The sequence below is a fragment of the Astyanax mexicanus genome, chromosome 2 (assembly GCF_023375975.1).
Source record: "Astyanax mexicanus isolate ESR-SI-001 chromosome 2, AstMex3_surface, whole genome shotgun sequence".
Classification (NCBI taxonomy): Eukaryota; Metazoa; Chordata; class Actinopteri; order Characiformes; family Acestrorhamphidae; genus Astyanax; species Astyanax mexicanus.
Genome location: NC_064409.1, coordinates 62,007,466 through 62,031,881, shown reverse-complemented (window position 1 = coordinate 62,031,881; position 24,416 = coordinate 62,007,466). Strand labels below are relative to the sequence as shown.

The 24,416-nt window shown below is 37.7% G+C and overlaps 3 protein-coding genes across 8 annotated transcripts in view; 1 reads left to right on the top strand and 2 right to left on the bottom strand.

Annotated features, from left to right (window-relative positions):
• Positions 1-2,433: 2,433 nt before the first annotated feature.
• On the bottom strand, positions 2,434-5,292 carry gdpgp1 (GDP-D-glucose phosphorylase 1). The gene is made up of 2 exons (XM_007228300.4): positions 4,755-5,292; positions 2,434-4,170 (listed from the first exon to the last, which is right to left on the bottom strand). Exons 1-2 carry the CDS (start codon positions 5,122-5,124, stop codon positions 3,398-3,400), a joined length of 1,143 nt encoding a protein of 380 aa, XP_007228362.3. The 5' UTR covers positions 5,125-5,292; the 3' UTR covers positions 2,434-3,397.
• A 927-nt stretch (positions 5,293-6,219) lies between these two features.
• On the bottom strand, positions 6,220-18,238 carry unc45a (unc-45 myosin chaperone A). Its single transcript, XM_007228127.4, has 19 exons — positions 18,045-18,238; positions 16,483-16,684; positions 16,212-16,387; positions 15,966-16,055; positions 15,714-15,881; positions 15,379-15,547; positions 14,528-14,698; positions 14,110-14,281; positions 13,101-13,401; positions 12,737-12,831; positions 11,471-11,612; positions 10,874-11,014; positions 10,052-10,179; positions 9,764-9,830; positions 9,563-9,676; positions 8,045-8,160; positions 7,837-7,954; positions 7,573-7,728; positions 6,220-7,197 (listed from the first exon to the last, which is right to left on the bottom strand). Exons 2-19 carry the CDS (start codon positions 16,682-16,684, stop codon positions 6,913-6,915), a joined length of 2,811 nt encoding a protein of 936 aa, XP_007228189.3. The 5' UTR covers positions 18,045-18,238; the 3' UTR covers positions 6,220-6,912.
• Positions 18,239-21,588: 3,350 nt separating this feature from the next.
• Positions 21,589-24,416, top strand: part of man2a2 (mannosidase, alpha, class 2A, member 2) — a 36,034-nt gene continuing 33,206 nt past the window's right edge. Inside the window, exon 1 of one of the 6 annotated variants that reach the window (XM_049474660.1) lies at positions 21,589-21,689. The gene's annotated coding sequence lies outside the window, so the exon portion shown is untranslated. Of the gene's footprint in view, positions 21,780-24,416 lie in introns of all 6 variants that reach the window. The other 5 variants (XM_007228132.4, XM_049474659.1, XM_007228135.4 and 2 more) reach the window with 5 other exon arrangements.

The following is a 24,416-nucleotide window of genomic DNA, read 5'->3' as shown; positions in this document are numbered from 1 at the left end:
CCCACTGTAATATTCTCTGGGGATCATCCCTGATCTGTTATATCAGGTCGATCTTCTATTTCTCGCATCCTGTGTGCTGAGAGCTCCTCCCTGGCATCTGATACCACTGTCTCCTGGCACACTTGTTCACTGAGCTACAGGAACCTGTCATATCTGTGGTAGTCTTTCTTGGCTGGGGTAGATCCTGCAGAGATTTCCACAGTGCTGTTGCTCCAACTTCGCCAACTAGAATGGCTGAGCTTTGCAGTGCAGCAGCTCCCTGCAGTGGATGAAAGGAGTATTGCATGCACCCCTGTTTATGAATTTAAGCATTGTATGATTAGAAAACTATCAAATTCAGGACAAATTCATCCCTGCACAGCATTCATCCAGCCTGTTCAGGTTGTTTGACTGAGAGTTCAAGCAGGTCTGAGGAGTGTTAGTATTGTATAAGGGGTTGTTGTTCTGCCAGGCTTTGTTTTGATCTAGGACAGGGTCTACTAGCACAGTCCTCTGGGACACATTTCATGCATTCTCACAACTCCCAGCATACCAAGGACCAGGCCCAACACCTGGCTCAGGTGTTCTGAGAGCTGGAAAGGAGAACAACTGTGGACTATAAAGGCTGTTTAAGAATGGGATGGTAAACAGACTACTTTTGGATAATGAAAGCATATACATGCATGTTAACTTAACCTCAGAAAAAAAGCTAATGGGTATCTTTGTTACATGTCATACATACTGTTAGAAAATGTTATGTTGGTATGTAACGCTTATTCATATTCTATTGGTGTATAAAAGATAAAAAATGTCTGTTTTAAATAGGACAAATTTTGGCCAAAGCTGACAAACAAAAAAACAAAAACGTCCGTTTTCTCTTGTCCCACACATTGGGTGACCAACTCCTTTGGCAAATTTACCAATTAAAATAAGCTCTAAATAATTTACTTTCACTTGTATATTGTTGTACTTAGGAAAACAACTTCTTTGGTCTACATTGTATTGCATGTTACAGTTTTTATGCTTTTAAGTTGTGTCCCACAACATGCGCGCAACCAAGGAATTTTACCTGGCAGAGAGTTAAAAATATTTGTCTAATGGCACAAAGGAAGATACATCACAAGGACATTTTCTGCCCACATGGCAAGACCAAGGGTAAGTGCTCAAACAATTTTCAAGTTTTTTTCCCAAATATTTCTGTCCAAGTTGTGTGAACGCAACCCTGTTACTCATATTGTAAGACTAATAATGAGTAGAGTCAAAATGTACTTTATATACTTATATAACCATGTTTGTCCTTGATCTTGTATACATAGCTGAATTTTACAGTTAGCATCTGTTCCTGGGGTAAACCACAACTTAGCCTAGATTTACAAACCTGTTACTCGCAACCCTGTTACTGTAAGTTACCAAATATATTGCATACCAACTTAAGCATATAATTAAAGTCCCTTTAGGAGAGGGCGAAGAAAGGAAATGTACAGATATTTGTAGTGCAATTAAAGATTACCATTTTATGTCAGAAAAGCAGTTTATCAAGATTTACAGGTGATTTGAACATTTATTAGCTGGATTATTATAACATGACAGAGATGGATTATTTTATGTTGCTATGAATACTACAGTGACAACGCAGTAGAGTCCCTCCTTTTAGAGACAAAGTATCTGAATTAGCAGGACAAGTAAGCCAGCCTTTACATGAAGAACTTACATTAAGACATATCTCCAATAAGCACTGATATGTGCTTTTTAATTTCTTCATAAAAATAAAGGATTTACAAAAAAAAACATTTGAACTCTGCTCCACTTTCCATATTTTTTGTTGTGCTGTTTTATTTCCTTTGCTTTGTAAGTGTGCAGTAAATAGGTAACCACGGGCTGTAAAAGGTTCGTCAGTTGTGTCCTTAAAATCCCTCTTAATGTCACCTGCCTTTCTTGGTTGCATACAAATGGTTCTTCACTTTGGAACAGTCTTATATGACATAGTAGCTGAAAAATGCTGCAATGGCTGCGACCTAGGCTTTGGGTTGCAGCTATAGAGGCACCCAATTTTATCCACATTGGGCTGGTAGTGTGGCTACAGGTTGATCACATGCCTGAAATGAAAATCTGCAGCTACACCCACCCTTTGCAGATTAGGTTAGAGACCCCTGATCTGGTGTATCCTCTTTTCTAAGTAGCAGCAGACCTGTAGAGAGAACAAAGGCCCCAGAAACAGCTGCAATAGACATTAATACACTTAAAAGCTCTTCATGTCTGTTCTGCATGTTGTAAACAATAAGAGCCTCTCCAGTAAGTTGTCTAAACAATGTTTCTAAAAGGGCAAACTATATAAGATTTTTACTTCTTTAGATATTTTATTCCTGAACAACAATCATACAAAATGAAAAGGTCCAATTGTGTGCTTATTACATGCTTAAGAAACAAAGCAAAAACATGAGAACAAAAAAATCCTAAGCTTCCCCCTGTTTTTATTTCTTGTGACCAATAATAATGCAGGCACAAAACAATTACATATATGCGTGCACACACTTTCTAAACACCGACATCATTCCTGAGAACATAAGTTCACTGCTCCACAGCTCAACAGCTTACAGGTTCATACTCTTCTCAGCTCATGTTTACATTCAGTTTCTATTGGCAGAACTTCTCCACAGGGACTAAACAAGCTGTCTGTGCATTTGCACATATGTGTCAGCAATGAGTTCAAGTTAAAGTAGGTAAATGAATTACTTAGAAGGCACAGCCATAAATAAAGGCCACAATTGATTTTAGTGTTTTTTAACAGAACATAACATAAGGAGAGTGGTAGATAATAGTTTGGCAATGTTGTAACACAGAGTTCAGAAAACAAACATCACATCCTCATGAACCTACATTTCCATTATGAATAACAAGCAATTGGCACACCCTGAGTTTAAACAATTTAAAATACTACTAATAAAATACTACTACTAATAAAATAACTAAGTATGTATGTCCAGGTTATATATTTTGTCTGTGACAGAAAACATTGTATATCTAGTTTTGCTTTAAAAACATCCTTGTATTGACCACACTAGTTGACCAGCATCATATCTAAAACCCCTATCATGGGAAGCTAGTTAGTTAACAATCTCTCGACAAGTGTAGTGTACAATGCCTTGTTGACAACATTTTTATCCATCTTGACCACCAAACACCAGCTCAAACCATCGAAAACCAGCTTGCAACCAGATAATACTGGCCTTGAGTTGGATTTTACAACAGGGATGTCCCTAAATGTTTCCAGATTGTATTTTATTGTATTTCATTGTCACAGAAAACCTACATTTTGCCACATTTTCCACATCTGGCAGTGCTGAATTTAAGCTTTTAAATTAATAATTGCAAAAATGATCTATATTGACTTCCACTGGAAATTATTTTGGGCACTTTGTTACTTTACGCCATTTACTTCACACAGCTGTCCAACAACTTCTTGTTGCAGGTCACTGAACTCCTGGTCATTGAAGACGTATCTCTGGACGATGGCTTTAACTCCATCCTCGTCGATGTCTTTAAAGTCTTCTCTGTTTTTGAAGGGCAGGTGACCTGCTAGTTCACACAGAGCCACATTGAAGGCTGATTCTTCTTTTGCCCCAAAACAGGAGACCCGGGGCCAGATACAGATCCGTACCCCACGCCTGAGGCCTGAGGGCACAGCCTCGCTGCTGCTACTACTGCTGTTATTGCTGCTGGGTGGACAGCCCCGGCTCATGAACACATTATGTGCAATGTTTCTATCCACAAGGATGTCTGTGAGCTTGCAGGTGACTGTGGCCGCCACCCTGGGGTCCTGGCCCTCGGTGTAAATCATGAAGGCACGGGGGAAGCCTGTGAGCTGGTATAAACACTTCTCTGGGACTAGGGGCTCTGTGGGCGCCCACTCTAGCCTCAGTGTGTGGTTCAGATAATATCCATGCAGGTGTAAGTGATTGACAGAAGCAAAGGCCCCTAGGCTGTTAAAGCCCACCCGGTACCCTGGATCAGCGCTCAGGAACACCGAATCTATCCCTACTTGGACAGCTAGAGGAGTCAGGATCTGGGGGTGGCACTGGGCTGGCTCAGGCACTAGCAGGCTGTGTCCCAATTCCAGGGGGCTCACGTTTATGATGACCATACACGACCCTGTGGTCAACCCGTTCTGATGACAGGTCTCAGCTGACTTCCCTGATAAAAAAGAACAAATAATAAATGAATAAGGCTATTTTTTTTTACTTTACATATTTTAATTGATGATGATGAAAAACGACTAACCCTCTATGGCATGAATTGTATTTTTCAGCAGGAAAACCATGTGGATATAGCAAACTTATATTTAGATTCTGACTTTTTATAACAAGCTGATCATTTGAAACAGGTGTTTTATAGCAAGGAACCACCCAAAACATATAAAGTGGGATGTCCCCAGGACCAGACATGAGAACCATTGCTTCATCATAATTCATCTAACAAAAGTAGGCAAAAAAAAAAAAAAAGTTTTAGTTAGTGTATAACAAGAATGTAAGAATAAGAATATAAACACACATTCTTTTTACTCATTGTACTAGAGGTTGAACATTATATTAAAGATAAATAAACAAGTCAATAAATAAATGCATAAAAATAAAGTATGATATGGTATGGAAAGATGGAATAACCAAACATTTGGGGTGTTGTCTAGCACTATGCCATAGAGGGTTAAAAACAGAAAACAATAAATTAAAGATGGTTTTTAATACATTAGAGATGGAATAAAGGTTAATTCAACACACCTTTGTCATCTGATCCTGGGTCAGCTCCACAGCTACACATTTCAAACAGTACCTCCTCTGGGTTGATCTTGTTGAAATTGAAGAGTTTTGGGTCGAAGTTCTGCTTGATGCTGAGGATCTCCTGAGGTTTTCTCCTCTCTATGCCCCTCTGGATGTTAAGCTGGGCAACATAGTCCCCCTCCCCAGGCAGGAGCCTCGTCTCCAGCTCCCCCAGGTGGTATCTGAACAGACCGCGGCTCATCTTCTCCTTCCAGCCTGACCTGAGAGTGAGGTCAAACCTGCTGTGTTCAGGTTCTCCGCCCGTCCTGTAGACCTGGTGAACGAAGTCCTGCTGAGTGTAGGTAAACACGGGTCTAACCGGACCCTCCATGACTTCTCTTCAGGCTGAGGGGGCGTTAGATCTTCAGATTTCACCTCACACCTAAATTAACCCCCCGTGTTCACTGTAAAGCGATCTACCAGCCACGTCTCAGGTCTGAATCAGACACCCGGCACAAAACAACGAGGCAGCAGCTACCTCTCCCTGAATCACGTGTTAGCTCCCATTCAGAGAGTTCCGATACGTAACGCCAGAGAGTGGCTTTGATTGGTTAGAGGAAAGCCGGTTTCCCACGTGACCGCGTATGCTAGCTCAAACGTTTAGTTTTATAAAAAATATTAACAAAATGAGTTGTATTAATAATATTAATATTATTTATTTTATTTATGGTATTAATAATGTTAGTTTTATTAATAATATTAACAAAATTAGTTGTATTAATAATATGAATATTGGTAGTTTTATTAATATTAATAATGTTGGTTTTATTAATAATATTATTAACAAAATTAGTTGTATTGATAATATTCATATTAGTTTTATTAATGGTATTACTCATGTTAGCTTTACTAATAATATTTGTTTAGTTTTATATTACTTTTATTTTTATTAGTTTGTTTTTTTAATATTACTTGTTTATTTATAAATTGTTTAATTTGTGTATTTTATCAATATTTTTCTGGTATATGCTAAGCAATTATTAATTCCTGTCATCCCAAAATAAGGTGTTCTTAATGCAGGGATTTATCATTTAATTTTATTATTTATTAAAGATAAAAACATTTTATTATTTAAAAACTATTTATTTATTAAGTGTATGTAATAATATGTATTATTAATGTTTAAAAATAAATGCAAATAAATAAATGATGTTTTTAGCTTCTTAAAATTAGGACAGCTGTTGATGCTTTGCAGCAGAGAAAGAGTTTCTAGCAGTCTTCAAAACATAGTGTAGTATAACAGAAGATGTATGTATATGCTTAAATGCTGTTACTTTTCTGTTCTCTTCTTTCTTGGACTTGCCCTGGTACGGAAGTCAAATCTTTGTGACTCACATAATGCATTACTCATGCAGTACAGAACTATTGGAATCTCGTCCAAGATTCAGACAATGTTTTGTAAGCTTGACAAACCAGGAACCAGGAATGACTTGCACACTGCATTTATTCATCTTTGGATGCATAGTAATCTATCAACAGTACAAAAACTGCATCAAATCTGCAGCAAATAAATACCTGCCAAGGCACCAAGTGCAATCTTTTACCCACTGAGGAAGTGAATAAAAATGTAGAAACTATGTAATAGATAAAAATAAATGGGTGCTGAAAGTCTTTCATTAACATTTAAAATAACATATTAAAACATTCTGACAACAGTTTCTATGTGACTGAAATGCAATACATGTGCCATATCATCATGAATGGTCATCAGCTTATTCGAGAATGTAAAAGACACAATGGAATGCAAAAGTACAGTGCTAAAAAAAAAACAAAAAAAAACAAGTGCAAGTAAAGGAATGGTGGGGTAGTGAATGAATATTTGGTCTTTTAAAATTTGTTGGGAATGAAAAATGTTACCTATTTTAAGTCATTGATTCAATGTTTCAACAGTAAATCAAATCCAATAGTAAACAAAGAGTGTGCCCTCTTGCTCTTGGAATTGCTCTTAATATGTCAATTCCTCTATTATTCAAACTTTAGTATACAGTATTAGGTTACAAACACTGATACAGCTGATAATGATAAGACTCACACAGGAACTCACACATTAAATAAAAATATTGCAAATGGTCGCTTTAAGACATGTAGTGAGAGTTGTATGCACGGTTGGTCCTTCTAATTATGGTGCAGAACTTTCATTAGCTCCCCCCTCATTGTTCCTAATGAGTCCATATTCCATAGCCAGGTCCAGGCAGTGCTGGGATGCTTTGATGACCGAGGCCTGGTTGGCATCAGCTGTTTTAGCCAGAACAGAGAGGATCTCCAGCGCCTCGCTTTCCATCAGCTTCTCAGCCAGACTCCTATCTGCTTGCATCATGTTCAGAGTGATGACCACACCACGGTGCCGCAGGTCCTGACTCTCACTCAGCAGCAGAGCTTGCAGGATCTCTAGCCAATGACTGGTCTATAGAGAAAGATGGGAAGGAGACTGAATGAGATGTAGACAGGAACATAGGAGGCCAGTTTCTGAACAGGGAAAATGTAATTTTCTCCTTAATTAATAAAATGTAAAGTGGTTAGGGCAAGGTGAAGGTGAATATACTGTTTTATAAATGTGTTAATGATACAAATCCAAAACAGGTGAAAGTTATTTTTGGTTAAAGTGTGAAAGTTTAAACTGTGCTGGTTTAGGCCTATTATCAATTTATCATATAAAGTATGAACATGACTTCAATACCGGAAAGGCCCTTAATCAGCTACTACAAATGGTTTGATCCATAATAAGCATACTGTATCACACCAAAGGCTAAACTGAGTAAAAAACAACAAAATAACTCACCACGTCGGGGATCCGAGCACACACCTCTGGCATTTCTCCAGTCAGCACTGCCAGAGTTCCTGCTGCAGCCTTCCTTAGCCTCTCATCATCCTCACCACAATATAACACCAAGAGTTTCAATCGGTCACTGTCTGTTGCCAGGTAAAGCTTCTGTACCTGAGGGACCAGAAAAATAATACAAGCACACATCAAACGAAAGGAGGAAGAAAAGTGACAAAAATAAATCAAACTCTGCCTGTATGTAATGAAAAATGTGGGACGTACCTCAGGGCTTAAGACCAAGTTACACATGCACTCGGTAGCTGCTGCTCGCACAAGGTCATGCTCCTCAAACATGTAGCCCTCTATTTTAGGCACCGCTTTCTCCTTAATGATCTTCTGTCTGGGAGCCCAGAAATAGGTTAAAATACATAAATGTAAAAGTACTGCTCTGATGGATTATCAGTGCTTTCATTTATGATGCTAAACTTACCTAAGTCTATCACTAATGCCAGCCAGGTTAGTGAGAGCCATCAGAGCCTCAAAGTTCTGCAGGAGAGAACATTCCAGAGCCAAGAGACTGACCAGGGGACGCACCACCTCATAAACCTACACACACATAAATAAAAACAATTAACATAATCAATCAACGGATATAACTGCAACAGTAAAACTGCAATAAGGGATGTACAATTAATAAAATTATGAGTAGCAGTACATATTTGCTTTCTGATTCTGATTTCCCAATTTTAATATACTTGACATATTTCAAGACACATATGTTCTATGTTTAAAAAAGTATTTTGATACTGCATAGTGCTGAAATCACATGAAACGGTGAGTTATTGCACTAATGATATATATAAGTGATTATAATGTTAGATTAAAATGATAAGTTAATTGGGGGGAAAATGTATGATAGGTCATGGAGGTATACAGGTTCTATGTAACATCCTTCAGCATATTTGACCAAAGATGTTGAAGATGGGACTGGAGATCCTTCATACACATATGTGGTCCCATGAAAGCTCAATTGTCAAAAAATCTGATGAAATGTTGCAATCTAGCAGAGACATTCCTGGAAAACTCCTACTGTGTGTGTGTGTGTGTGTGTGTGAGCATTATCTTGTTGAAAAATGGCACATGAAAGCTCTGCCATGAGAGGCAGCATATTTAGCCTTAGCACATCATGAATTGTTAGCGTTCCTTATATCACTATCACTATGATCATCCTGCTTCTCTCAGAAAAATGACGTGCCTTCTCCCAAAATCTTTCAACTGCCCAAAATGTCTTTGAGTGTGTCATAGAGGCATATCTAGCAGCCAATATTACAATGAGTAGCTACTTTTTTTTAACACAGTGCACTGCAAAAAATCCATTGGCAAAAACTAGACAAAATATATGCAAATTAGGACAAATATATGTATATTAAGCAAAAAAGTCACTGTTTTTGGACACAAGAATCAATAACTTGATTGCGGCTTGATTGTGCTTATTTTGAGTTCAACTTACTTAAAATAAGGTACAAATTCTAAGTAAGAATGATTAAGATAATCCCTAAAATATGCAAAATAATATAACACTTACAATGCTTAGTAAAACAAAAAGTCTTATCAGAGAAGAAAATAATATTTATTGCCTTAAATTTAGAAAATTTCACTTGCTAAGATTTAGTTTTTTTGCAGTGTGGGGGAAGCATTTTGTCGTGGAAAGACCCAGTGTATAATCAGATTACACCTGTAATAATTTATATATCTATCGAGATAAAACTGCATTCCAGGTTACGCAGCAATCAAAGTGCATTATTAATTTTGCCAATAATGGTAGATAAAAGTCCTCAAATGAAGCATTTTTAGGCCAGTCCTTAAATCCTATAAAAAGGCAAAAGTCCTAGAACTTACAATTAGTTTCTCCTTAACTCTAATATGATGCATCCAGAGAGCAGTGGTTTACTTAAAAGACTGTATGATTTTTAATAATCAAGACAGAAAGGTCAGAATAATGTCTCACTCTCTCTCCAGGAAAGGCAATCTCAGGGTTGGAGGTGATTGTGATCTTGGCCAGTGCTTGTGCTGCTTTGATCTTGCCCACATCTGTGCTGTCTGACACCAGAGGTAACAAGGCCTGCAAGAAATTAAATAATATGTTGCAGTAATTACAGAACAGAATCAGTATTTTTCTTGGTTGGTGTGGAGCCAGGTGTCTCCTTACTTTTCCTCCTCCTTGTGCCACTACTGTTCCTCTGTCCTCCTGCCGCTCTACCAGAGCCAGGAACACTCTGGCAGAAAAATGAAAAACCATCTGTTAGAAACACAGTGGGATAGATTCTGCAAAGAGAATAGAGAAGTCTTTCTGCACACTGTACATCAGAGACAGACATCTTAAAATGATCCACTATAGCCTCCTATTGTAACTTTACTTATGCATGTTATCTTGTAAAATGAATAATGAAATCATTGATGTAAAAACTAAGCAGTGGTTAGAAAAAGTTATACAGACCTGGCAATGCATTCTCTGCATGTCTCAGTGAGTGCAGGGCTTTCTTGTTTGACCATACACACCAGTGCTGACACCACCCCGGCCTCCAACAGCTTGACCAGCCGCTTCTCCACAAAAGATTTTGCATCCTATACATAAACATAGCTTAGCTTATTACTATTGGTTTTCAATGTGTATTGTCTTTGCTGTGTTTTATTTAACAGTGCTAGGGTGCTTTCAATCCCAAAGTCAAATCAGTCTGAATTTTCTGATCCACAATTTGGTTTAGTTACAGTGTAAAAAAACATTTTAGATGGTTAAGAATTTCTGAGTGATTACAGGAACCTGAGACATGCTAATGATTACCCATTAAACAACATAATCAAATCAAATCAAGGAAAAGAAGAAAGAAAATAACTGCTGTTGTGCTAAAATCCGACACTCCTTTGCATGCATGCACGTCATGTGACAGTATTTGCACAACAGATTACACTCTACACTGTAATTGTAAGAGTGATGCACCCGCACCCAAAGGGAGCCTAAAACTGTCAGGAGGGCAGAATATAGCACAACACCTGGAAAGGCAATCCACCAAATTGACAACATGCCAATATTCAATGCTTCTACAATCCAATCAATATCAAATAGGAACACCCAGCCCATGTGTAGGTAATGATGACGGGATATAGCAAAATTCTTTAGTGTGCTTACTAAACTATAGTGTGAAATCAAAACTAACCATAACAAAATGTATACAATATAACAAACAAATAAACTTCAAACATACTTCAAAACTACTTAACATACTATTAGTATGTTAAGTAAGCTGTTAAATACAAATACCTTTGGATGCTCTTCAGGTACATGCTGTTTGGCATATTTGGCCAGTTCCACCAGCTGCGGATCCGGCTTCTCCACTTCATAACTGTTGGTACAGTTTACCAAAGTAGATCCAATGGCAAACAATACAGTCTTATCCTCAGACTGAAAACACAAAAGAATGAGACAGAATGAGTGAGTGGCATATGAATATTTAATCTAATTATTGTAGAGGATCATGAAGTAAGACATTCATTCTCAATGACATCCGTATAACTCTAATAATAACAAATAACCATCCCAGTTTCTACACAGAACTTTTGTAATTTCAGAATACATATTTTATTTATTTGAGAAGATTAAAGACTTTGTGGCATGCTGGAAAACATCTGAGAGATGACTGAAGTTCTACTTAGTGAGAACTGGTTTACTACTCAATGTTTAATTATCCAGAAAATCTATGATAAGCCTGTAAAGAATCCTCATGGTACAGGGCACATAAACCTTTATAAATTCTAAATTTAGGACAGGCTGCCCAAACACAAAATGACAGTCCTGGATTAAATTCCACTGCTCTGATCTTTGGTGTAAACACGTTTTTGAAGTTAAAAACACTTTTACCTTAGCCAGCTGAAACATGGCCTGAAGAGCATTCTTATCACCCACCAAGTCCTCCTTCACATCAGCATCAAAGGTGAGGTAGGCTAGACCTTCAATAGCCCAGCGGCGGGAGGTCTGAGGAAGAGAATCATTACACAGCCACCTGCCAAGAGAAGACAAGCATTACAAAAGAGCAGACATCAAGTTTGCTACTGGATATACTTTAATCATCAAACACAAGTTATAGGACATGCCGTTTGAATAAGACAAGTGCATTAACTGTACTACAGGAAGAGACAAAACATTAAGACCACCCATTTCCCATTGACTAGTGAATAATATACAATACATTAGATGACCCAGACCATTAAAGCCAGATAACTGTGTGGAAAACGGCACAGCTTGTGAAGATATTACAGCAGAATATTGTTTATTTAAAGGGTGATGAAAGGTGCATAATCTTTTCTACAAAAGGTAGCTGGTCTGCCACAGACCAGTCAGGAAGGCTAAGTGGTCTGAGGCACCAGACTAAATGTTGCACAAGGTTAAATACTTGGGTCTAGGCTGTCATTGTTGGCCAATTGAGCAAGAGCTCTTAACCCTTATTGCTTCCAGAGCGCTGCAGTAATAGCTGCCCACTACTGTGAGTAGGATCACTACATTTCTCAGGGTCGCTCACAATTGTATATGTGTGTATTAACCGAACGGATGGGTTAGAGAGGAAGACCACATTCAATCTGTGACAAATACAGGTATTATAAGGTTAAGCCTCTTCTAAAAGATGCCTCTTTTAAGTCAGAAGGCCTCTTGACATTCCCAGCCAACCATTAATTTATATATATAAGTATTTGAAATGGCCCTTGGAACACTGACAGAAGGTGGCCTGGTCCGATGATGTTTTCTATTATATAATTTGGTAATCTGGCTTTGTTTCATATAAAACAAGATTCAAAGTACCGTATATATTGGTAATGTTTTGGTGCAAGACACCACAATTTACCCCTTTGTAAAGGGGTTTGCAGGCTGACCAGTTTCAGTGGCCCACCCAACAAGTTCCAACAGCATATTATTAACGTTTTGAACGTTTCTGAATGTTTTGCTCATCAGTCACTATACTATACAGTAACCCTAGTTCAGGAACAAGCAAACGTGCTTCTGCAATACTATGTCTGCTTAACACCTCTGTAAATCAGGAAGTGTGTTTTATAAATCTGGCCTAATGTATTTTCAAGCACATTCTTTTAATGCTTGCTGAGTCACGGAACCTTCTGGAAACAAGAAACATACTTCCTGCACTGTTTGGCGAGTTTGAGCGTTGACCCTTCTGCAAACTGCTTCATGCTGAAATCTGTGCCTCCTGCTGATCCAAGTTTACACAGTCCCTGAAATACAGTTTAAAAAGACCAAAACTGAAATATTCTAATACATAACAGAAGACCAATCTGTCAGATTACAATAAATTATTTTATTATCATTATTATATAATAGTATTATATAATAGTATTATATAATATTATCATAAGTGCCTCACTGTACAACCTTATAACAAATTAATTTAAAATAATTAATAAATAATACTACACTGAAACTAGTAACATTTGCGCATCTACACATTTGTCCACATTATCAGCTGCATTATGGCAGTACTCACCACAAGAGCTCGCACTCTTATCTGCTCATTTTCACTCTTCTTATAAAGGTCCTTCAGCAGTGCCACTCCATTGGCTGTGATAAAGGAGGCTCTCTTTGCCTTGCCTGCAGCATGGATTAGTGTCTCTACTGCCACCTGTTGGTGGGTGATATTCTCAGAGGCGCACAGAGAAATGACAGCTTCCATGATGCCAGACATCTCCAGAGTGCGGTTGCCAACATCACTAGGGCCCTGCAGAAGGACCGAAACAGTCTGTATTGCACGCAGTTTATTCTCCAATCCTGAGCCTTCAAAGTGGTGCCTGCACAAAAGAAACAGCAGAGAACACAACTGAGAACACAACTGCTGGTTTGTGAAATGCATATAAATGCATGCAACAGAAACATTAGTGTGATTTACTTAGAACAAAGACATTTTACTAACATTCTCTAGTGATACTTAAATGGCACCAAGAAACTTTTACTAACATTCTCTAGTAACATTCAAATGGCACTAATACAGAGAAGCCTGATGTAAATTCAATAAAATAATCAATCACTGTTTATTTTCTAAACCAACCAAAATAATTTGCCCAACAAACCTGGACTAGCAAAAAAAGCTATGTTCCCTAATTACAAGTGAGGAAAGTCATCACAAAAAAGCTTTATTAAAACTTTATGCACACATTATATAGCTGTAGCCTTTTTTGTGCACCACTAAGGTTTTTGATTTGTTTGTGGACAAACTACATGCTCACACTGTTGAATAACTGCAGCTCAAGTGATTAGATACTTGATTCACCTTTTAGGTTTGTAATAAATGTATTCATTTTTAAATGTATTCAGCATATTTTTTTAATCATAAAATAATAATATTTTAAAATATTTTATAATGTATGGAGTTGACTGTATTCAGAGATGACTGTAATTCATTTATTGTGAGGTCAGACACGTACACCTTTGAAGGCAGTGTAGAAGTAAACAATAATAATTAAATAAGTAATCACATTTGCTTGACAACTGATACTCACTGGACATATTCTTCACACAGTTTGTTGAAGTTCTCCCTCTCTTTGTCACTCTTCAGATCATCATACAGCTTGTTGAGCAGCACAGCACAGTTCATGGGGGTGTTGTCAGTCAGCGTTGGCCCGTCTGTGATCTCAGGAACCGTTCCTGACACTTCAAGAATCTTTTTGATCCCTGTGGAGAGAACAGCAGAGCACAGACTCAGTGCAACAGATGAGATCAAGGGCTAGTAAGCACACAGATAAGCAACTCATCCCACAATCTGGGAAGCATGTGTACACTTGGTACTTCTTTAAATAATGCTTCTGCAAACAGTCTTAATGAAGGCACAGATGGGCCAGTGCTACTGAAATTATTTAATGTGCATTGGTTCTTTATCTCGTATAGCAAATGAGAGAAAGAGTTGTTTGTGGTCCTCACCATTGTCGATGACCCACAGGGTAAGGGAGTTGTCAGGGTTTTTTTGAGATTTCCTGGGCACCTGTTTGACCAGAAGGTTGATTGCACTGTCACGTCCGGGTCCAGACACGCTTGATGCAGGAAGCATGTCGATAAGGTGGCGCAGCATGGAACGCAGCTCACGGGAAGGCTCTATATAGAAAAGGAACAACCACACAGACATTTCAGTTCACACACACCATTACTGACAAATGAGAATGTTATGACCAAATCCAGGGTCAGGTTATAACAGAAAATGAGAGTGGGCTCTCTGCCAGACCACATCCTAGACACCATTTAGCTGTGTAAATAAATGTGAAACTTGCATACAAGGTACTGTCACTGAATTCTGCTACTGTGCCTGCAGAAGGGGAGTCCTGAGAGTAATTTGTGCATCTTCTAAATAATGCATCTAAAATAATGCCTGCGGAGATAAATCTGCATGTATTACTACAGAGCCACCATTTTTATTTCTATTTTTAAACATTTGAATGGTGGTACAGTTTATGTTGGCATTTATTTCTTTGAAAGTTAGTGGTGATTGAAGGCAGATATCTTAAGATATGTAATCTAATACTATAATTTCACTTCTGTTTCGAAAATATTTGAAATATTGACTAATATCTCTACACCAGTTTGAATAAATCATACATTATAAAATTTATCACTGACAATAAAATAACAAAATCATACTTAATATGAAAATTGGTTATTTTTAATTTAAATGGTAAATTACATACATTCTAATTAAATGATTCAAATAAAATTCAGACAAATGTACATTAATCTTTAATACTGGCCAATTTGTTCTCAGTTTATTATAGGACCCTCACCTGGCAGTATAGCCTCATCTTTTCCTCTGAAATCCTTCTTCATGCCCTCAGTGAGAGCCTCGAACATCACTTGAAGCAGGTGACAGGCAGCCAGAGATACAGCAGAGGCCCCAGAGCCCATGACCCCACACAGCCTGTCCATCCCCAGCTCATTTACTATGGCCATTGTCTAAATATAGATTTGGATAAACAAAAAATATTATAACATATGTTTTAAAAATTGTCATTATTCTCATTTTTAAACACAACTTAAAATACAAACACACTCTCGATCAATTGAGTATCATACATCTAAAGGTACTGTTTACTGCTTTTTAGCTTTAAGATCACCTTACCCTTGACTGATGTCCTGTGCACAGACCAACCAGTGTCCTGAGAGCTGAAAGGACAATATCTTCCTGACGAGAGTCCAGCAGATTCTGCAGAAGCTTTACACCATCGTTTCTAAAGATCTGCTCAGCACCTGCATCTTCACGGGACAGCACCACCAGGTTCTGAGCAGCCTAGGCAAAAACAAAGTGGATTTATAAACATTTTCATCATCAATAATCCAATATTTAATAATACTGTTTCAGGTAATTGAGTACCTTCAGTCTGTCCGATTCTTGAGCAGAGGTATCCAACAGGAGTTTAAACATCTGCTGAACTCTGGAGTCTGTGGAAGAGAGCTGAACAGCCTACAGAAAATAAAGGAGAGTAAAAAAACAGTGGTCAATTCTTCCACATCATCACGTCTAAACAGCATAAAATCACATTTCCAGTACATTTAAATTCCCACAACATTTGAGGCTCAATTATTATTATTTCTTTTATATCAGTTCTGGTTCACACACCTTCTGTTGGATCTGAACACTCAGCTGTCTGAGTAACTCCTGGAATGCTTTATTCTTGGGCTCCAGCTGTGCACATTTCTGGGCATCCAGGAAGGCTTGATCCAGTCGGCCAAGCTTGTGTAAAGCCTGAGCTCTGCGGAATCGGGCCTTGATGTCCCCTTGGTCAGTGTCAAGAGCTAGAGGGGGAAAAAAGACACGTTACCAGTCTTACTTTCTCTATGTTAATAAGTATAACACAATATTAATTTATGTGTCCGTTCACTAAAGGTACCTTTGGTGGCATCTGCCTCAGCCTTGCTGTACTCCTCCAGTTTGAGGTAGCAGGCAGAGCGGTTGCGGAAGAGCACAGCATTCTCTGAGTCATTATCGCTCAATTTCAGAGCTTTGGTATAGCAGCTGAGGGCTCCTTGGACATCTCCGCTTTTAAACAGGCTATTCCCCTCTTCTCTCAGAGCTGAGGGGTCTTGTGTCATCTATAGAGATAAAAGAAAAGAAAGTCTACTTCAACATTTGGAAATGGATTTCACTATAATCCAGTGGTGGACAGCAACAAAGTAACTGCTCATTAAATTTGTAACTAAGTTGCAATTAAATCTTAAAGTAAGACTAGCTTATTTGAAAACGTTAATTACACTTGGTTCTAGCTAACTGATATTGACATTCAGTATTTGGTGATTATGATTATTTTACACATTAGTGTTAGACTATGACATGTTATCAAAGGATTGGTGTAGCAGGAGTGAAAGAGTATTTTTTTTTAACAAACATTAGTTGGTTATACAAAAGTCTTGTTACAGAAATGAAAACGGATATTAGAGACATACATATTTTTTGTAATCAGAGTTTTTTAGGTAACATTTGCAGAAGTACAGTACAGTTTCATTATCATTACCTTTTAAATTCCAATAATACATCATGGTAATTTTAGATAAGTACATTTAAAGAGAAGTACATTTTTCTTCTTTTACTCAAGTACCTAGAGGTCTAAAGGGAAGACTTCTACTTTTACTGGAGTAGCTATTATTTTGTCTTGTGTATCTCTACTTAACATAAGTACTGGTGCATCTCAAAAAAATTAATATCATTGAAAAGTTAGTTCAAAATGTGAAACCTCCCTTCTTGCTGACAACTTTAATGAAGATGTTGATTTTATTTTCCAGCAGGATTTGGCACACTGCTCAAACTTCCCACGCTGCCAAAAGTACCAGTTAGTCTTATATAATATTCTCATTTTCTGAGACACTGATTTTTGGGTTTTCATTGGCTGTAAGCTATAATCATCAAAAATAAAGGATATACATGTGTGAAATAGATCTCTCTGTGTGTAATACATCTATATAATATATAAGTTTCACATTTTGAACTGAAATACTGAAATAAAATAACTTTTCAATGATATTCAGTTTTTTTTTAGATACTCTATTATACATGGATTGGGTACTTCGTCCGCTGGTAAACCAGAGGTTTCCTAACCTGGTCCTTGCAATAGTACACCTTTCCTGCACAACACATGCATGCATTTCTGCATTGAAGTAGATAAAAAAACTTCTTGATCCTACTAACCATGATCCAGTTCTCAGAAGTATCTTAGTGTTAAGAACATGTGGACTAGTACTCAGTGATGCTCGCTCTGCCTTTAACAGATGCTTTGATCACCATAGCAGTTATCGTACCAGCTGGTAGATACAGCTTTGACTCACAGAAACATTACACTCATGCTGTAAAGAGCCCAGGTGTCTAAATTTACACTGTCTGTGTGTAGCTTTGTGTTAGGTATATTCAGGGTAACTGGTGTCACTAGTTTACTGTCTGTATCTACTCTCATTCACCTACCTTCCTCTGCGGCAGCGAGATAGCTTAACCTGTTACTGTCCCTGGTAGACTTCGCGCACAGAAATATCCCGCCGAGACCCTGAAGCGGAGTAAAAAACCGCTCCTAATGTCTGAATGTTGGTTTATTTTATCACTCTGCTGCTTTCCTTCTGGAGCATTCCGTGTTTTCCTTCTGAGGGTGCACAGTGATGACGCAGCAGCTCAGCCCCGCCCCTCCACCGGAGAAGCTGTTACCATAAAAGGAGTGCGCTCCACAGTCTGGCTTTCCTGGCTTCATAGTTCACGTCCTCTTAGCAAATGTGTATGGGCCATTCCACAATGCGTTCCATTTTTGTCCCCAGGAAATTACATGTATAAATGTGTACACAAAATAACTATAAAATACATTTTATCATTAAGCATAGTATATTGTACATTGCCCTAATTGCAAAAGTAAGATATGTAATTAAGAACATTAATACAATCTACTTTTTTTAACCTGTCCCTAACAATAAACTTTACCCTGAAATATAATTATAAAATTTGCATTGTTGTGTGACTCAAAATCCCACCTATGCTTTAAATAAAATCATAATAAATTTAAATATTCAAGTTAAAATACACATTTATTTGTGTCCTTGGGTTTCATTAATTTCTGGTACCCTACCCCATCTGAAAAATCTGGAACATTCTGCAAGTCCCATCTACAACATTTCTGTATATTGGATTTTATTGTAACTATGACTGAGGAGGTCAATCTCAACACTCATTCCTGTTACCTAACTTAATTCTTAGCTCCTAATTATTTATTTTTAAAATGTTCTCAGTGTCCTCATGCCATTAGCATAGCCACTATTTAGCTATTTGTCATGTTTCTGCTAATTCTATGCTAAAAATGTATTCCTGTTACTTTCATTCCTGTTTCTTAAACATAAAAAGTAACAGGAGTGAGTGCCGGTAACAGGAGTGAGTTCCAGTAACAGAAATGAGTGCCATCAACAGGAGGGATTTTTTTTTTATCATAAATATCAATTATTTGAACCATTTCTTTAAAATAATGACTTTCTCAAAAGAAAATCAAAGGAATTAGTGGACTTGATTTTAAACATGCTTTTTAAATGTCACAAGTTTTGTAATTATCTTCGGCTTAGAAACCTTGTAAAAAAAATATGTAAAACTGCCAGAGATTGCCCAGTACATGTTTTGATTAATTAAATAAATGTATTATTAGATTCAGAGTTTACAAAAATAGTTTAATTTGGATTAGTTAAAACAAGCAAATAGCCCCCATTCGGTGGAATGGCCTGTATATATTATTTAATCAGTCTGACACACCCCTTCTCATTTAATGTCTTGAAGGAGTTCTTGGAGTGGAGGGAGTTCTTGGAGTTCTAGTTACTGCTTTTTTCTTCACACTGTGAAGCTCCAGCTCATCCCCAATTACCATCTCAGTTGGGTTTAGTTCAGAGGATTGTGGAGACTAAACACTTTTTTAATGTACAATGTAGACAATAAATACATAAAGCAAAACACTGAATGAGAAGGTGTGTCCAAACTTTTAACTGGTACTGTAGTTATTTTTGTTTTAGACAAATAATAAATATTAAATTATGAGATAAAGTCAGGAATAAATAACTTAAGATCACACTTTATCGTCAGTGCACAGCAGTACAATAGAATCTATGGCAGTAAATATACACATTAGTGACTTGTGTTAGTTAGCACGCACACACACACACACTCACACACATACACCTGTGGTAGTGGACAGCCACCTCTGTGCCTAGGGACTAAGTGGGGGTTGGGTACTATGCTTAAGCCTTTAGCCGTGAATGTTAAAGTAGAAGAAAACGCTGGTCCTTTTCTGCATGTGCTCTAGGCAAGGGTGGGTGCTGCTAGGTGGTATTGTGTATGCAGGTATACAGTGGGTGTCACACAACAATATCAATTTTCTGTTTTAGTGTTGTTAAGAGACTACAAAATATCTTGGCTCCACTGTGCTGGATAGTAAGTAGATTAAGTGTAAGTAGGCAAATTAATAAATAAATAACTAAATAAATAAATAATGGGTTTTATAACAATGTGGCCATTAACTAAATTAATTCATTGTCTTCTGATACATCCCTGGATTGTATTTAGATTTGAACAGCTTGTTATGAAAAATCTTCTTCTCGAAATGTTTTTCTGTGTAGCTAAGATTTTAGAAATGGAACAGTACTAGGTCTTACTTTTACAATATTTATTTGCATTGATCTATTTTTAGTACTATTTTTGGCAACCTGGATTGTTACTGGAGGATTTTGAAACATTATGAAGAACCTCTTTCTGGAAATGTATCTCTGTGTAGCTCGTTGCTTGAAGACAGACAGAGACCTATGAAATTCTGACCTGATATTGCCAGTGTTGTTGTTGTTGTTGTTGTTGCCCCGAGGTGGAAGCATGCCTGATGGAGCAGGGCCTGGGTCGTGTGTCCTCAGGCTGTTGCTCTGAGACCCCCACAGCTGAAACATGACCAGTGGAAGTGAGGGGCTGAATGTAATGAAACAGTATAGGCCATCTCAGGGTGTCCTTCTGTCCCACTCAGCAGCAGAGACCTGTGTCTTTAAGACAGGTGGTATTAATATCTCCTGCTCAGATACAAAAGCCAGGTGTGTCCTCAAAACAGTCCAGTGGTAGTAAAAATTCTCGGTACAATTCCAGAACATGCTTTGGCCTGTGCATTTCTGAACAACTATTTTCATAGAAATAGTTAGCACAAGGTTTATCTAATTTAAAGTGTAATACAGTGCATTTCAAAAATGACTTCACATTGCAGAGCATCAGCAATTTAGTGACAAGGTAAGAAGATGATGTATCAGTGGTTTAACTGTTTTAGGTCAGTTTGTTTAAGTTTATGCAATTGTGTTGTAGAGACAGCAGCAAAGCTGAAAGGTGAATGGAATGCTGATGTACAGATTTTTTTTTTTTCAGATTTGAGCAATGTGGCTTGTAATGTGAATGTAGCCTTTAATTTTAATGTTTGGATCATTTTTCCACCCTTGGACTTCTCTTCCTGGGGTGGTCCTGATGAGAGCCAGTTTCATCGTAATGTTTTTGAAGGTCATTACGAGTGCATTTGAGGATACCTTTTCAAAGTTCCTTTCTTTTATTTTCTTTACTTTTCTTTTCTCTTTACATCTCTTTTCTCTTTACATATCTTTAGTTGTGCAGGGCTATTCACTGTATTCTGATACTTTCTTGAAGTTTCTTGAATTGACTGACCTTCAGTAATGTATGAGTATAATGACAATAAAATTGAATTGAATGTGATTCAATTTATAGGACCGAAGCATATAGCAGAACATGTTCCAAGCCTTGAGGCGTATTCAGCTATAGCTTTATATGCTTTAATCCTATCAGGGTTGTTTTTATTTTGTGTGTACATTATGTATAGCCTACATAATGAAAGAGGACAGTTTTACATGATGTATCCTGGATGACCCTGGACTGCCTGTAATGTAGTCCGTTACTTTAACTGAGTTTGCCACCCCTGATCTACAGTCACATGGCGCCTCTCCTTCCCAGCATGCCTCTCCGTGTCCCGACCATTCCGACCGCAGCAGCTTCAGCAGCAGCAGCAGCAGCGCTGATGGAGCAGCAGTTCTGGAAGAGGAGGAGGAATAACGGGTGAATAAAATCGGTGACGGTAACGATTACGGCGCAGACTGCTGTTTGTGGTGCTTCAGGACTGCGTTTCGGTAAATGAAGGTGTTTTAGGTTGGTGTGGATCATAGTTAAAGGATAGAGGGAGCGATTAGTAGAGCTGGAGCTGTGTCCGAAAATGGACCAGGGCTCAGTATGCGCTAGCTCAGGCTGGAGCTGGGAGTATTAACCGAGTTAGCCAGTCGGCTAGCGGGCTAATAGTTTCACGGGCACGGATTTCAGGGCTTGTTTAAGAGGGTGGGAGCCGGGGCATAACGGTCGGTAAATTGTAGCCTGCGTGAAACTAGCGAACCTAACTGTTATCGCGGAGAGGCAGCTGGACTTCACTGGGATGTTGTTGCTGCTGATATTGTTTGAGCAAACGTGGCTCTGTAACGGTAACCTGGGTTAGCTAGCTTCCAGTGCAGCAGCAGCAGCACTTACACTTAGCTCTTATATTATCAGTGTGTCGCTAGCCCGGTGGATAACAAATAAACGTTAGCTGGCGTGCCAAAGCTTCTTACCGCTGCTATTATTTACTAACCTAGCCAAACTAGCTAATAGTTAGCCACGCTAGCTAACTAGGCAACTGCGCTTGTCGCTTAGCAACAATAAATTAAACCTGAGTTGAATGTACTAATCTAGCTACGCTAGCTAACGTTTAATGGCTATCAGTTCAGACTTAAAACTTTAGTATAACCCTAGCCAGTTAGCTAACTGTACAGCTCTGGAAGCAATAATAAAAAAAAAAAAAATAGGATGTAATCTAGAGGAAGATAAATGATCCCAAGCCATCAAACCAAGCTTGTATTTTTCACCGGGAGTGGCATAATGTTATTCAAAAGCAGTGTGTAAGACTGGTGGAGGAGAACATGCCAAGATGCATGATAACTGTGATTTAAAATCCAGGGTTATTCCAGCGAATATTGATTTCTGAACTCTTAAATCTTTATGAATATGAACATTTTTTCTTTACATTACTTGACGTCTGAAAGCTCTGCATTTTTTTGTTATTTCAGCCATTTCTCATTTTCTGCAAATATATGCTCTAAATGACAATATTTTTATTTGGAATTTGGGAAAAATGGTGTCCCAAGTTCACAGAGTAAAATAACAGTGTCCACTTTTTTATTTAAACATAACCTTTACATAGCAAAATCAGAGAAACTGATTTAGAAACTGGTCTCTTAATTTTTTTTTCCAGGGCTGCATCTAATAATTGTTTCTGTAGGCTTGCCATACCTAATATAATAGTAATTTATTAATGTTTTTTGCTAACAACTGACGTCACAAATTAGCTTCATAATATAAGGTTAATATGTCAAAAAATCAATACATAAAACAAAACTCGCAATAAGCAAGCCAAAAGCTTGGCAAGTGGCAAGGAAAAAAGCTGGAGGGAAATTTTAGTTGAGACCAAGACTCACAGTCATCTTTTTGTCAGAACTGCTTAGGTTATAACTTAATGATTAAATAAGGCCAAATAAGGTCAAAAATAAGTAGTTGGTTTAAAAATTCTTTGAGAAAGGTCTTTGTGCAGTGGTCAGACTCTATCATAATCAATGGAAGATCTTGGTTAAAAATTAATGCAACACTGGATTGAAATAAATAATGTGACATTGCAGAAGCTTATTGAAACAATGCCACAGGGAATGCATGCTGTAATCAAAGGCAGTCCAACTAAATATTTGTGTGTGAGATCTTTTTTTGGTGGCAAATTTGACCAAGCAGTATACTACCCCAATTCCCTCCCCACAACACATTTTTCTAAAACCCATAATGACAATAATGTCCTATTAAAATGTTAATGTAGAAAATTTTGCAATGCACTAGGTTGTCTGTCACAGCTGCAAATATACCCATTACAAATGAATGCCTTTTAGTACAATGCAGATATATTATAGAACCTTAGTTGGACATGTCGCTCAAGGTCCCTTTAGTCATGAATGATCATCATAGTAGGCTACTTGCGTCTGCTATGTTATTGTTGTAGTGTGATGAATAAACCAGTAGGTTGTCGGAATATGTTTATACTTCTAATCCAACCACAGTCAGATTCACTATACCCGGACGGAGCAATTTATCTGGATAGGGTTTTTGAAATTAAATGGAAATAATAAAGCTATTTTTAAATTATAAGGAGTAGAAAGTTTAGATACTTGTGTAAAAATGTGAGGTAGCACAGTATTTATATTAATTACTAGACACTTCTGAAAAAAAGCACATGGCTAAGTATTTTCTTCTGTTTAGGTGGGCTAGATTAGCTTATATAATCACAGTAGTGATGGTAAACATAATAAAATTAGCTAGCTAATATTGATGGTTAACCCACTGAGCCAAAAGTTATTCTACTATTACTACATGTACGTAAGGGAAGTCGGATTCTGACAAAGTTAAAATTCGTCACAAAACCTGAAAAAACTCATAACTATCATTCTGCAAATTAATTAATATGAAGAATAGAGAGACACAACACGCGTAGCTCATGGCGACAGGTAGTCTGCTCACTAAACTGCAGTGTGAAAACAAAACTAACTAGGACAAATTGTACTCAATGTAACAAAGACATGAACCTTGGTGTGGACTCTGACTAGGAATTGTCAGCTTAGATTTGTATACTGAGAGTGTGTCCCGGATATTATCTGAAAGGAGCTATTATCTTTTAGGAGCTAGTAAGAAACCAGCCCCCTGTGGTCAAAGTTATTGTAATTC